This window comes from Neofelis nebulosa, chromosome 3 (assembly GCF_028018385.1).
Source record: "Neofelis nebulosa isolate mNeoNeb1 chromosome 3, mNeoNeb1.pri, whole genome shotgun sequence".
NCBI lineage: Eukaryota > Metazoa > Chordata > Mammalia > Carnivora > Felidae > Neofelis > Neofelis nebulosa.
In genome coordinates this window covers 202,152,519-202,166,306 of record NC_080784.1, presented here as the reverse complement: position 1 = coordinate 202,166,306, position 13,788 = coordinate 202,152,519, and the positions used below count along the sequence as shown (strand labels likewise).

At 50.8% G+C, this 13,788-nt stretch overlaps 1 protein-coding gene across 2 annotated transcripts in view; it reads left to right on the top strand.

Moving 5' to 3' along the window:
- CRMP1 (collapsin response mediator protein 1) overlaps nucleotides 1–13,788 on the top strand; it is a 76,782-nt gene that overhangs the window by 38,995 nt on the left and 23,999 nt on the right. For both annotated transcript variants that reach the window (XM_058723128.1, XM_058723129.1), the window contains exons 5-6: nucleotides 9,481–9,542; nucleotides 11,434–11,514. In XM_058723128.1, the coding sequence (XP_058579111.1) occupies nucleotides 9,481–9,542; nucleotides 11,434–11,514 (143 nt within the window). The remainder of the gene's footprint in view (nucleotides 1–9,480; nucleotides 9,543–11,433; nucleotides 11,515–13,788) is intronic.

The following is a 13,788-nucleotide window of genomic DNA, read 5'->3' as shown; positions in this document are numbered from 1 at the left end:
ACTTGGCAGGCTCTGCCAGAGCAGCGGATGCAGTGACAAGGGCTGGTGTCTGTGCAGCCACCCACAGAGGCAGTGACCTCAGTGGAAGGGCTTTGGGCAAGAGGTAGCATGTTGTCTCTGGGGCTTTACCCCCACCACCCATCTCCCTGTTCCCTGGGAACCTGGGGCACTGTGGTCCCTCAGGCAGGATCCTTGATGCTTACCCAATGCCCCGGGGGCCTTCAGCCTCATTCATCATTTGGTGGCCCCCTGGGCTGCCTAATCTTGGTGCAACTGAGGCATGCAGGGAGGTCCCACACCAGTGTTCAGTGGTGAACACTCATCTTCCTGGAGGGGCTCAAGCACCCACACCTCCTAGAAGCCTTTCCTGCTTGCTCTGCACTCCAGGATGGGGTCCCCTTGGAGCCCCCACAGCCCCAGAGGGGGCTTCTCCAGCAAGGCTGTGGGGCTCAGGGCTCTCACTGCCCTCTGGACCATGATGGCTCAGGAAGAGGTTGGTTTTTCTCATCTCTGTTCCCAGGCCGAGGCTGGCACACGGTGGCCTCCTGCTCGGTTGTCTCATCGGGAGCAGGAGGCACTTGGATTAAATCACCAGTTCTTCTCCTGGGCTGCTGAAGCCCGGCCCCAGGCCCCGCTGAACCTGAATTCCCAGAGGGAGGGTTTGCAAAGCTCAGGTATTCTGATGCAAAGCAGGGTTGGGGCCACTGGCTGGATGACTGCCCAGGGCCTGCCCTGCGTCCACCCTGTGTCAGGGTTTTAGGAATGACCCAAAGGACCATCAGCCCCCTAAGACCCGTGGGCCCTCAGACAGGTCACAGGCTGCACCTCACATCCCCTGAAGGAGACCCAGGACTGGAACCCTCTGCTCGAGGATGGGTGAGCCAGCGAAGATGCCCTCCTTTGGGGCCCAGAGGGTTAACCACAGACAGGCTGTAGGGGTTGCTAGGACCAAAGGGCCTGGAGGGAAACAAGAATTCCCAGGTCCTCTGTAGAAGCTGGTCCCTGCCAGGGGCAATTATTCTTGCTTTTTCCTTCCTGTTGGCCAGTCCTGTGTCTGAGATTGGGTGGACAGGTTATGAAGGATATCGCTATCAGGGCTCCTAAGTGCACAGATTCCTTCTTATCCCCAAGGCAAGCAGCACCTTCAGGGGCCTTGGCTGAAGCCCTCCCGCCTCCTCTGTGCACCTGCAGCCCCATCAAAACACAGGTGGGATCCTCTCTAAGCCCTGCCCAGCCCCACCTGGTCTTCCTTCTCCTTCCCAAGGTGCTCAGTGAATGGTGGTGACCTCAGGGCTCCAGTCCAGGCCCCCCTGCCTGAGGGGCCCCTCAGCTTCCATAGTGTCTTATGGCCAGGGTCACCCATCTGCCACGACCCTGGCCCAGACTCACACAGAACATAGCTCTCTAGACGCCCACATGGGGCTCGACTTACCAGGTTCTCCCAAACCCATCAGGGGTTCCAGTGAACCCTACTGCCTGTCAGTCGGGGCCTCACAAGGGGCACCCCTGTCCAGCCATTCACTCAAGGCAGAAACCTGGAGACCCCTGCCAACGATCATTCCCGATGTGCCCTTCGCTCTTCCTTCCCCATCCGTCACTGGATCCACGGCTTTGCCTGTGCAGTACCTCAGATCTGACTGTGGGTCTCCAACCCCGGTCCCTTCCCTGATGCCGGGCTCACTGTGTCTCCTCCAGATATTCCTCCTCGGTCTCTGTCCCCAGTCCTACCCCTCCAGTGCATTCTTCCCCCAGCCATACAAGTGGGATTGAAAAAAGTAATTAGTGTGGATGCCCGCAGTGGCTCCACAGTGTCCCCAGGATAAGTTCCAAGGTGCTCACATGGCTCCGAAGGGCTTTTCCTCAGGTGCCTGCACATCGGAGAGGGGCAGCAAATATTGGGGAGCTGGCAGAGTTCCTGGGAGACGCTCTGACGAACTTCTGTACCCCAAGTGTTTAGCACACACCTGCATAGAGTAAGTTCTCAGTCCATACTTACTGCATGAATGGACGAGTTAGGGGAGGAGGAGAGGGAGGGAGGGAAGGGAGGGAGGGAGGAACAAGCCTGGCGTCCTTTCCTACAGCATTTTAGCACCTTGCTCTCTAAGTCAGAGGGCTTGCTCAGGAATCTCGAGGGTCATCATCACTGGACTGCAGAATCAAGCACAGGAAATTTTCAGGATGGGAGATCAATTTAGAGCTCCTGCAGTTCAGTCTGCCTGGTTTTAGAAATGGAACCTGAGCTCAGAGAGGCGTAGTCGCCTCCCGAGTGTCACACAGCAGCTAGCGCTTGGACTCTGTTGTCTCTGACAGAGCTCTGCTGGCGCTTCTGGTGTCTTTGGCACCCTCTTGGGGTGGTCCACTGGGAGAACGTGCCCTTGTCTCAAGGCACAGGCTTGGCAGCTGGGGCTCAGGCTGGAGTTAGCCCCCTTGGGTGCTCCCTTTGCTGGGAGCCCTTGTCCGGGGCACAGGTGCAACTCCTCACAGCTGCTGCCCAGCCCCTGACCTCCTTCTTGCCAATTGCTTTTTTCACTCTATTCAGGCTGCCAAAAGAACAGGTTCACCGTGCGTCTCCCAAGGACAGGCTCAGCCCGTGGGATATGAAAGTCGTGGTTCAGCACTTGAATCCGTCTTTAGATCAAACAACTTATGGCTTATTTTAGAAATCTCAAAATACAAGAAGTTATTCTAGAAAACAGTGGTGCCAGCATGCTGTGTAGACTTGGCAAGGGAGAATGGCTTCCCTTGGGATGGAATTTTTTATAAACCACTGACAGGGAAGTCCTGCCTGTGTTTTCTAAGCCACAGACCCCTATTAATAGCACTTACTGGTTTTGTTGGATGTCAGCAGCATTTCAGTCTCAAAATAGAAACTTTAATGCAGAAACCATTGAAAAGAAGAGGAAAAAAATCGAGCCTGGTAAAGAAGAGAGTAACTCATATTGGCTAGGTGCTAGGCTGTGTCACTTAGGTCAGGTGTTTAGCCTGTATCACTTGGTTATTTTCTAAGAACAGCAGTGCACAGGCAATGGGGTCATTCCACTATTGGTATGAACCTCCTGGATCTTTCTGCGAGCACTTCCATTGTCTCTTTGTCACATTGCCCTGTGTATCAGCTAGCTTTTGCTGTGTAACAAACCATTCCAAACCTAAGACTTAAAACAACAATCATTAATTACCTTCTGATTCTGTTGGTTGACAACCAGAGCTGGGCTCAGTTGAACAGTTTCTCTACTGATCCTGTCTGGGCTCATTCAGACATTTGGGCCTCAGCTGGAATGGCTGTGGGAAAGGGGGTGGGGGAATGCTCCACACATGATCCCTTGTCCTCTCATGGGCTCTCTGGGACCTCTTCACTTGGTGGCAGTGTTCCAACAGGTGAACGTAGAAGCTGGAAGCCTTCCTGAGGATTAAGCTTAGAACTCACACAACATCATGTCCATTGCATCCTGTTGGTCAAGTTGAGTCACAAGAGTATCCCAGATTCAAGGGATGGGAAAAAAAGACTACTCCACTGATGAGATGAACTTGGAACAATTCGTGGCCATTTTAATCTAAGTTGTGTCTCATCTGGCCATAATTAGTGCAGTTCTCCTTCATTCGTTCAAAATACTCTCAACTCCATCCAGCCATCTCAAAATTTCCCTCCAGTTATGGCATCAGGCTCAGAGTCCAGTATCTCATTATGAGCATGTATGTAGGATGTGGATGAGGTTCCTTGGGTACCGCTTCTCTTGATCCAAAGACCTGTGAGCCTAAGAGGTAAGTTCTGTGCCTCCCTTCCCTGTACATCTCACATCCGATGGTGGGGCACAGACAGGACAACCACGATAAGCAGTCCATTTGAAAAGAGACAAGATGAGTGGCACATGGTCATAACTCCACAGGACTGGAATCCAGCCGGACACATTGCTGGGAAGACCTTTTCTGGGGGTAGAGAACATTCCTTCATCCAAGCCAATCCTTCTCCTTGGGAGTGGTGCCCAAGTTCAGGGGCTGGCAGACTCCACAATCTGGGGGCCAAATATGGCCCGTGGCCTGTTTCTAGGTTTCTATGCAGCCTATCAACTAGGAATTTCACATTCTTAAGGGTTTTTCAAAACAAAATCCAAACAGCAACAAGGAAACAAAGAAGAATTTGTGGCAGAGACTATATATGGCCCACGGAGCCTAAAACGTTTACTATCTGACCCTTTACGGAAAAGCTTCCTGTCCCCTGCCCTAGGCCATTGCTTGCATAGCTCAGGCTCTACCCTCTGGACTCTTGGCCAGACCCTTAGAGATATAGTTTGCTTTCCATAAAAGTGACCCATGTTTGCAGCAAAGTACCTTTCTCAGCCTTTTCCCTACCCATGGAAAGTTCATTTTGAACAGGCTCAGTCTCTTTTAGTCACAGAAGGTATACTTTTCTTAAAAACATTGTGGGTTTCCAATGGTCGCATTGTAGTTCACTCCATTGGACAAATGGACACTCCAATGGGCAAATTTTTTTTAAATGTATGTATTTTGAGAGAGCGCCCCCATACATGTGTGCATGTGTGAGTAGAGGAGGGGCAGAGACAAAGGAGAGAAAGAATCCCATGCAGGCTCTGCACCGTCAGCACAGAGCCTGATGTGGGGCTCAAACCCACGAACTGTGAGATCGCGACCTGGGCTGAAATCAAGAGTCGGATGCTCAATCAACTGAGCCACCCAGGCACCCCATGGACAAATCTTTTTTTGAGACGGGCTTCTTTCCACTTTAGGTGACTGTCAGTGTGCTATGTGATGATACTTATTAGATTCTTAGAAGCCCTGGGGCACCTGGGTGGCTCAGTCGGTTAAATGTTCGACTCCTGGTTTCGACTCAGGTCATGATCTCACAGTTCGTGAGTTTGAGTCCCACGTCGGGCTCTGTGCTGATGGTGCAGAGCCTGGTTGGGATTTTCTCTCTCCCTCTCTCTGCCCCTCCCCTGCTCATGCCCTCTCCCTCCCTCTCTCTCTCTGTCACCTTCTCTAAATAAATAAATAAAACTTAAAATTTTTTTTTCAAAAAAAATGTTTTTTGAAGCCCTTTGTCTGGCCAAAGAAGTTTACTGGGCACCACCTTTGGTTTCTATGAGGTCCTAACAAAGAGTTCTGGGTATACCCTTGATTGAATCTTACACTCGAGGTCATTTTTCACTTTGAGAACTGTTTGCAGATTGGCAAGAGTAGAGAGAAGTCGTCCTGTGTGTTCACTGAATTTCGCTTGCAAACTAACCTGATCCTTGTCCCTCAGGTCCATTTTGATGTGTGTCTTCTGGTGCTTCATCACATGTAGCTTAGAGAAACCAACTGGCACTTACTATGTTCTTCATGGAAATCATTTTAGGCAGACCCGCAAGTTCTCTGGGTACATTTTCCTCCAAGTTACTCGTCATGGTTTTTCCCATCGTGTTGCCACTACCTGGGATGAAGGGCCCCTTTCCCACCCTCCACTAACAGTTTGTTGGGTATTTTCCCCCAGCCTTTGCCTACAGTTTCCTCGGGACTATTCTGACCTCCACTCACTCCCCAGTCCCAAGGCCAAGGCCACATGTTTTAGGTTTTGGCCACTGCAGCACCCGACCTCCAGGCACTGATTTCTGTATCAGGTAGCCTTTGTTTTTAGAACAAACCACTCCAAAATCTAGTGGGTTAAAACAGCAACTGTTAAAACCACAGTGAGATACCACCTTACACCCCATGGAAGGGGTGTTATCAAAATATCCGAAAAGAACAAGTGTTGACAAGGCTGTGGGGAGATGGGAACCCTTGGGTACCATCGGTGGGAATGCAAAATGGTGCAGCCACTTTGGAAAGCAGTATGGAAGTTCCTCAAGAAATTAAGCATAGAGCCACCCTACAGTCCAGCAGCTCTAGTTCTGGGTATTTATCAGGAAGAATTGAAGGCAGGGATTTGAAGAGAGTTGTATAGCATTGTGCACAATAGGCGAAAGGTGGAAGCAAACCAAATGTCAATCGATGGGTGAATGGATAAGCAACACATACATCTCCATGACCTGCCTCCCACAGGCTCTCCCAAGACCCTTCACATGAGGCTCCAAAGTGAGCCAGAAGCCCCAAGGAGAGGCTTGGAGCCAATATGGTGCCACTTATGCTTCAGACCATTGGTCAGCACACGTCTCCAGATCAGCCCGCATTCAAGGAGTGGGGAGAGGCAGAGTCACTGCAGAACTTTGTGAAACTTTAAAAAATGTATCAACCTGTTTAATTTTTTCCTAGCACCCATCTCTGCATGAAATGCCCTTGCTTATTTATTCACTTATTGCTTATTCCAAGTAGAAGGTAGGCAGGCATCCTTCTTCCTTCCTGGGTCACAGCTGTATCTCAAACTTCTAGGATGGTGTTCATGCATAGTAAGGACTCAGTAAATATTTGATGAGTGAGAAAATAAATATTCCATGAAAAAGGGCTTCTGGGGTCCAATAAGTTTGGGAAATGCTTTCTGTTTATTCTGTTCTTGAATATTCTTAATGCACATTATCATGTTAAAATCTGAGGGAAGCCCTGCAATAAAGAAACCTGTTCGTTGCTGATGAATCAGGTTTTCTTTACCAATATGGATATCAACATCCCCGTGTTTGATTGCAAACAACAGAATCCCTCCAGATTTTGGCTTAAGTTGAATGGAGCAGATGTGCCTTAGGGATAATGATGTGTATCCAAGCATCCTTTGCAAGGGAGTCTTGCCTCCTGTTCTTCTGTGCTTTTCTCTCTGAGCCAGCTCTGTTCCCCCTCACCCTTGACCTGCATCCTCTACTTCTGTCTCACCATGATGGAATACAGCGGCCCGCCCTTTGGGTGTGCATCTCTGTTTCAGAGACCAACAGGTGTTTGGGGGTATTAACTGGACTCTGTCCTTCCTCCTGGCTCAGCTCAGCCTCTGCCAGGGGCCCAGTCCTAGACTAACATCTGTGGTCTGTGGTCACGTGGTATGGACATAGCTGCCTCCAAGGTTATGAGGTGGGCAGAGTAAGAGTGGGGTTGCCAAGAACTGGAAGGGATTATGAATGGGTTGACAGTCCAGTAAGTGTTCAGTGCAGTCCTTGAGAACTGGTGTTTCATGCAGGCTCCTTGGAGAAAAACTGTTAATGATGGCATCTGTGAGTTTGGGAGGTTTTGTGAATACCAGGACCCACTGTGTTTCCTTAGGCTCATTGCTAGTACTGGCAGCATCCAGCCGAATATTCTGGAACGTTTACTACTCTTGGTATGCATGGCTTAATTGGTTTTTTAAGCAGGTGCAAATTGGTATGTAAGAGGGACTCATTTCGATGCACATTCACTAGCTCTGGGCACCATCTGTTAAGATGTGGTGCAGTGCTGAGGTTTTAGTTTGAATTACTTTGATTACAAATAAAATCAATTTTTTTAATCTTTATTAGTTAGCCATTTTTTTTCTTAAATTGTCTGAAAGTACTGTTTTCCCTTTGGGGTTTTTGGCTTCTTTGCTTTTATTTGAATATTTTGAACCGAAAGTAAAGCAGAAGTAGAAAAACCACACAAATAAAAAAAATGTGGCTTTATGAATTATTATGAGGCTCCCCTACTCAGGCAAGAAATACAGCTTTGCCAGATGCCCCCCAATAGAAGATCCGTGGGCTGTGTTGCCATCATAATACCCTTCCCCCCAAAAATAACTGTGTCTGCTGTTATTATTTTTTATTTAAAAAAATATTTTTACGTTTATTTATTTACTCTGAGAGAGAGAGGAAGGGGCAGAGAGAGAGGGAGAGAGAGAATCCCAAGCAGACTCTACACTGTCAGCCCAGAGTCCAACACGGGGCTTGAACGCATGACCCTCGGATCGTGACCTGAGCTGAGATCTAGAGTCAGATGCTTAGCCACCTGAGCCACTCAGGCACCCCAGAAACGGATACTTTTAATGTTGCTTTCCTAATATTACTTTTTCTTTAACTTTTTCCTAATAATTTGACAAAGAATTTTTGTTGCCAGGGTTTTCTTTTTTTTTTTTTTTTTTTTTAATTTTTTAACGTTTATTTATTTTTGAGACAGAGAGAGACAGAGCATGAACGGGGAGGGTCAGAGAGAGAAGGAGACACAGAATCCGAAACAGGCTCCAGGCTCCGAGCTGTCGGCACAGAGCCCGACGCGGGGCTCGAACTCACGGACCGCGAGATCATGACCTGAGCCGAAGTCGGACGCTCAACCGACTGAGCCACCCAGGCGCCCCTGCCAGGGTTTTCTACACAAGGAAAGATTTTGGTCTATCTTCACCATTATTTAGTAGAAAGGAATTCTAAATCCCATTTCATAGTTTTGCCTTCAACTCATATTATACAGACACCTCTGGATACCATGAACAAGCAGTAATTGCACAGCACATATTATGCGTGTGCAAATTAAAATAGTATTTAAGAGGTGCCTGGGTGGCTCAGTCTGTTAAGCGTCCGGCTTGGGTTCAGGTCGTGATCTCATGCTTTGTGAGTTTGAGCCCCACATCCGGCTCTGTGCTGACAGCTCAAGCCTGGAGCCTGTCTTCGGATTCTGTGTCTCCCTCTCCCTCTGCCCCTGTCCCGCTCATGCTCTGTCTCTCTCTCAAAAATAAACATTAAAAAAAGTATCAAAAAATAAATAAACATTAAAAAATAATAAAGTGGTATTTAAGACATGGTGCCTGTGCTCAAGCAACTGGAAGGTATGTTAGGGAAGAGTTCCCTACATCCCGTGCTCCCTGTTGGCCTGTCCACACAGCACGTGAAAGCCTGCCGTTTCCACCTTTTCGAATCCTCCCTGACCCTGCAGCTCCTGTCCAGGCTCAGAGTCTCTGCGCACCTGTCCCATTTGCTCTCACCATCACCCTACGAGCTGCCATTTCTCTCCGCTGTTCTGCAGACCCACCCCCCATCCTCCACACCGCTTCCAACATGGTCTTTCTGAGACAAAAAAAAAGCCTGATCATGTCACTTCTTGCTTTAGAAACACACGCTCCAGTAGATCGTGGTGATGGTTGCACAACCTGTTGAATGCACTCAACGCCACTGAACTTCACACTTCACAATGGTGGTGATGGTGAATTCCGTTCTATGGATTTTAACATAAAAAAAAATAAGGGATTAAAAAAACCCCACGTGGTCCCTTGGATCCCGCTGTAGACACTTCTAGTACCTTCACATCGTGTCTTTTCATCCTCCCCACCGTCCTTACCCACGCACACCCCCTCTCAATCCAAATGGTTCCCCCCCTCCCCCCCTCCTCCCCCTCCTTCCCTCCCACGCCCCCTTCTCCTCCTTCAGATTCAGCCTGTGTGACTTTCCTAGAAGCCTCCTTTGACCCTCCTCCCCATACCCCCAGGCTGGGTTCGGTGTCCCCACTGTGAATCCCAGCGGCAGCCCTCTATCCTAGGGGTCAGCACTCTGTACTGTGATCACTGACTGGAGAGTCACCCTTCTTTTTTCTTAATGCATTTTTCTGTTCTCTTTTTTCATCTTGAAACAGGTGTCAATTCCTTCCAAGTCTACATGGCGTACAAGGATCTCTACCAGATGTCTGATAGCCAGGTGGGTCCTCCTGCACACCTCCTCTCCTGTGCAGGAATAGGCCACCGTGTCGGGCAAGACAGCACAGGGCAAGGGAGCTGTGAGAAGGGGCAGGGGAGAGGTCTGGGTTCAAGTCCCAGTCTGTCCGCTAAATCGCCGAGTGACCTGTGTCAGTCCCCACGCCTGCTGGGCCTGCATTCCTTTCTGGCTCCTAGAGTAGGGTGGAGTGGGGGGGGGGGGGTCCCTTGCACGGTGGTTCCCAAACCCAGCTCATCCTTAGCATCCTCTAAAACGCTCATTGAAAAAACAGACTCAGATCCTATCACAGACTTTCCAAAAGCTGTACAGTTCATCCTGGGGCTCTAGCAAGTTTGGGGACTGTGCCATTAGCTCTGACCCAGAGGAGTGGGGACCATGCCGTTAGCTCTGACCCAGAGGAAAGTCCTGGCTGTCTCTCCAGCCAGTCGAGTGACTGGGGCCACTCCCTCCCTGGGTTTTCTCACCTGTGCAAGGCGGTCATCTCTGGCCGTGCCGGCTTCAAACAATTGTCGTGTGGGGACAGCCGCTATAGAGAAGGTGCGGCTCGATGGTACAGGTGACGCAGTGACTGTCTGTCGGGCGCTTGGCCTTCTGACGCCACTGGGGCTCCTGGTTTGTTTTGTTATCAGTGCCCTGCCCTCTGCTGGTTAAAAAGGCAGGGTGGTGCACTGGTAAAGGGCAGGGATGCGACAGCCAGACTGCTTGGCCGCAAGCTTTGGCCTTGCTGGGCAGCCCGAGGCAGCTTTCTCAATCTCTCTGCTTTAGACTCCTAAGAGCCTCATGAAGGTTGTCAGAGGATTGGATGAGTTCACACGAGGCTCCAAGGCAGTGCCTGGCACATATGGATGCCAGTAAGCTGTAATGCCTTCGATGTGATGGGAGATGCTTTCGTGTCTTGCCTTTCAAAATAAACACGCGCAGTTATAGAGAATCACTTACCCCCAGATGCCCTGGAGGCCTCTGCTGTGTCACCAAAAGGCTAAAACTGGCTCAGTCTCATGACAAAGTAGCATGAGTCTGTCTAGCATAACTGAACTTTTCACCTGTTCTATTCTAACTGCCAAACCCCACGGACAGGTGGAGTTGAGCGATGGGGGTCCTGGAAGGTGCTTCCTGCCCCTATGTATCCTCCCCGCCTGCCATCTCCATAGAAAAGCACACGTCCCAGGGTGGGGTGCTGCCTTGCACACTTGGAGAACGAAGGTAAAATTCGAGAGGCCCCGGAGAAGGAACGTGGGGGCTTTGGGCCTCACCGCGTGCAAATGTCTGAGTGCTGATCCTTTGCAGGTGGGAAGAGGGCAGGGGTGGTGGGCGGGGCCTGTACTGCCTACATAAGGGGTTGCCTGGCAGGGTGCATATGACCTGAGTGTTAAGAGTTCTCGTAGACTTCGACCCCCGCCCCACCGTGGTCTGGAAAATGACACGCGTTCAAGTTCTCGTAAAGCTGTACAAACCCTCCGGGTGCCGCAGGACAGGCTGAGTGCATTCAGTTACACAGTCTCAGTAAAACAAAAACCAGCTTTGCACTCTTGTTGTCCCCGGTGGCAGCTGAAGGCACGTCAATGGAGCAGGGCCGCAGCGAACGTGAAAGGCACGGGTGGGCACCAAGACGGAAGGCATATTGTGCCACGGTGCGGCTTTGATCGGTTCTGCCCTACCCGCAGCCTCCTGCTTTAGCATCCAGAGGGCGTCAGGGTCAAAGGGAGATCCTCTCCAAGGCTTAACTTTCCATCCGTGTGAACAGAACGGTCGTGCCACGGCCGCGGCCGCCAGCGGGTGGGTGACTGTGCGTGAGCAGAACACTCTTCGCAGCTGTTCAGGCTGTGATATTTTTTTTTTTAATCTCCCCCAACCCCTGTTTGTTCTTCCCCAGCTCTATGAAGCCTTCACCTTCCTTAAGGGGCTGGGAGCTGTGATCTTGGTCCACGCGGAAAATGGAGATTTGATAGCTCAGGTGAGCGGTGTGGAGGGAGGTCCGCCCTTTCCACTCCAGTCGGCGGCCGTGTGCAGAAGGTCTGATCGAAGGGGTGGGGGCATCGGTCAGTGAGGTGGCCAGGCAGCGAAGGGGCAGGCCGGGAACTGGATGACGCCTCAGACACTCCAGGTGGGCGTCACACACGCACCGTCTGCAGGGGGCCTTCGGCAGGCCACTGAGGACCTCAAAGGGTTTGTGTCAGAGACAAATAAGGATTGAATGGAGATGCTTTGCAGACTTGGGGGACACCAGAGGTGAGGCACGTGGGCGCTGGGGTTGATCAGCGTCTTATGGGACTTGGGAGGGGGGTGTGATGGCTAAAGCACGGCCCCCTCCACCTCCCAGCCCTCCTACCTCGGGCAGGGAACTCTACCCCACGAACATTCTTGTTCTTCGTCCAGAAGCACCTACCTTGTGAGGATTAAATTCTATCGCGTACGTGAAGGACAGTGTCTGGCGCATTATAATAGGCTGCAGCCATGCAGAAAGAAGCTTTGGGCAAAGGGAGACATTAGGCCAATGTGATCATTCTGGCTGTAGAGTGAACTTGGCAGGAAAAGGATGGACGCGGGGTGACCAGCTAGGTTCTACTTCATTTCTTAGAAGGAATGAAGACGGGAGATAGAGGAGGTGGAAGAAGCGAAGTGTGTGAAGGAAGGAGCACCTTCTTCAGATTTCATCGAGTGACCAGATGGAGGAGAAGAGGAGGAAGGCAGGGATGGCCACTTGGCCTTGCAGGGGTGGGGGTGGGGGGTTGTGGGTTGGTCATGACGTCCCCGAGCAAGGTCAGACATACAGGAGACTTGGATGCATCTAGTCAAGGGAGTTAATTCCAGGCACGATGCCATGTGTATGGCGATGCTCACAACGACTCCATGGCATAGAGATGGCACAGACGTCCCCACTTTATAGATGGGGAAACTGAGGCTCCGATAGGAACATCTTGCTCGCTGTTACATGGGGCACAGAGCCAGGATGGTAAGGCAGTTCCATCGCGCAGCAGGACTGTGCCGCGATGGTGAAGTGCGTGAGATCTGAAGATTCGCTGTGAACGTTAGCTACGGGCTTTACTTCTTATTATTTGCATCCTTGCAGTTTTTCTGCGAAATTTAAAATTCTTTCAAATTCAGAGTAAAACACAAACACGTTGTGTCACGCAGCAGAATCCTGTTCATTGGTAACAAGTCACTAAGGCTAGCCCACAGCCAGAAAGTTGGGGTTGTACAAGGGTGTGAATGCCAGGAAGGGAGTATCGCTGGGGGCCCTCTCCGAGACTGTCTGCCAGTCTGTCCTCTGACCCCCAGGGACTGATACCCCTCTCACATGCAGAACACATCCGTCCCCTTCCAGGGTCCTCCCGACTCCCCGTCACAACCCCGTCACGGCCCCAAAGTCTGGAAGTGTCTAGGTCAGATCTAGGTGTAGGTGAGGCGCCTTGGGGACAGTCCCTATAATCTGTAGGTCTCTGGAGCCACAGAGGTGAGTTATCTGCCTCCCCCCGACACACACTCAACATACAGCATCAACGGTGGGTGGACATTCCTTTTTAAGAGGGAAAACGGAAAGCTTCAGGATTGGTCCATAGCCGTTCTGAAATCCGGTCGGACACATGTTGGCCGTTCCTTGAGTGGTCTTGGAGCCTGAGAATAGTTCTGCGTGGTTCTTGGCTCCGCCTTCCGGGCTCTTGGCTCTATCCCCCGCTTCCCGTCATCGATCCGTCCCGTGGCAGGCAGCACGTGCCTACAGCTGAGCCTGCTTCCTGCCCAGTAGACTTTGAAGGTCCAACTGCCCCCTTTCCTTTCGAGGAGTTTTCATTCCATTCAGCCCAGACTGCCAGTGTTTTGCTAGAGTGATTCTCCCCAAGCCTTTGTTGGCCTCCCATGAATCCCTCTGTGGCTCACCCCATCAGACAAAAGGCACCCACAGATTTCTTCCAGATAAGTCTACCCCTACCCTGGTCGCACCCGGAGCTCCCTAGAGGCCCTCTTGTCGGAGAGGCTCCGGGGACACACCCTCAATCTCTTCACAGGGCCTTTTGTGACCGATTCACCCTGTGGACAACCACCCTCCATCTTTCCAGATCTTCACCAAGGTTGTGGAGTCACTGGACTACTTACTGTCTGCTGCTTATGCCCTGCATTTGATATTTGCTCAGAAGACATTTCTTCATTGCACTATCCTCTACTCTTTGGAGAAGTGGAGAAGTTTCAAAACTATCATGTCCTGGTTCCTTTTTAACACCCCTTGCTTCTT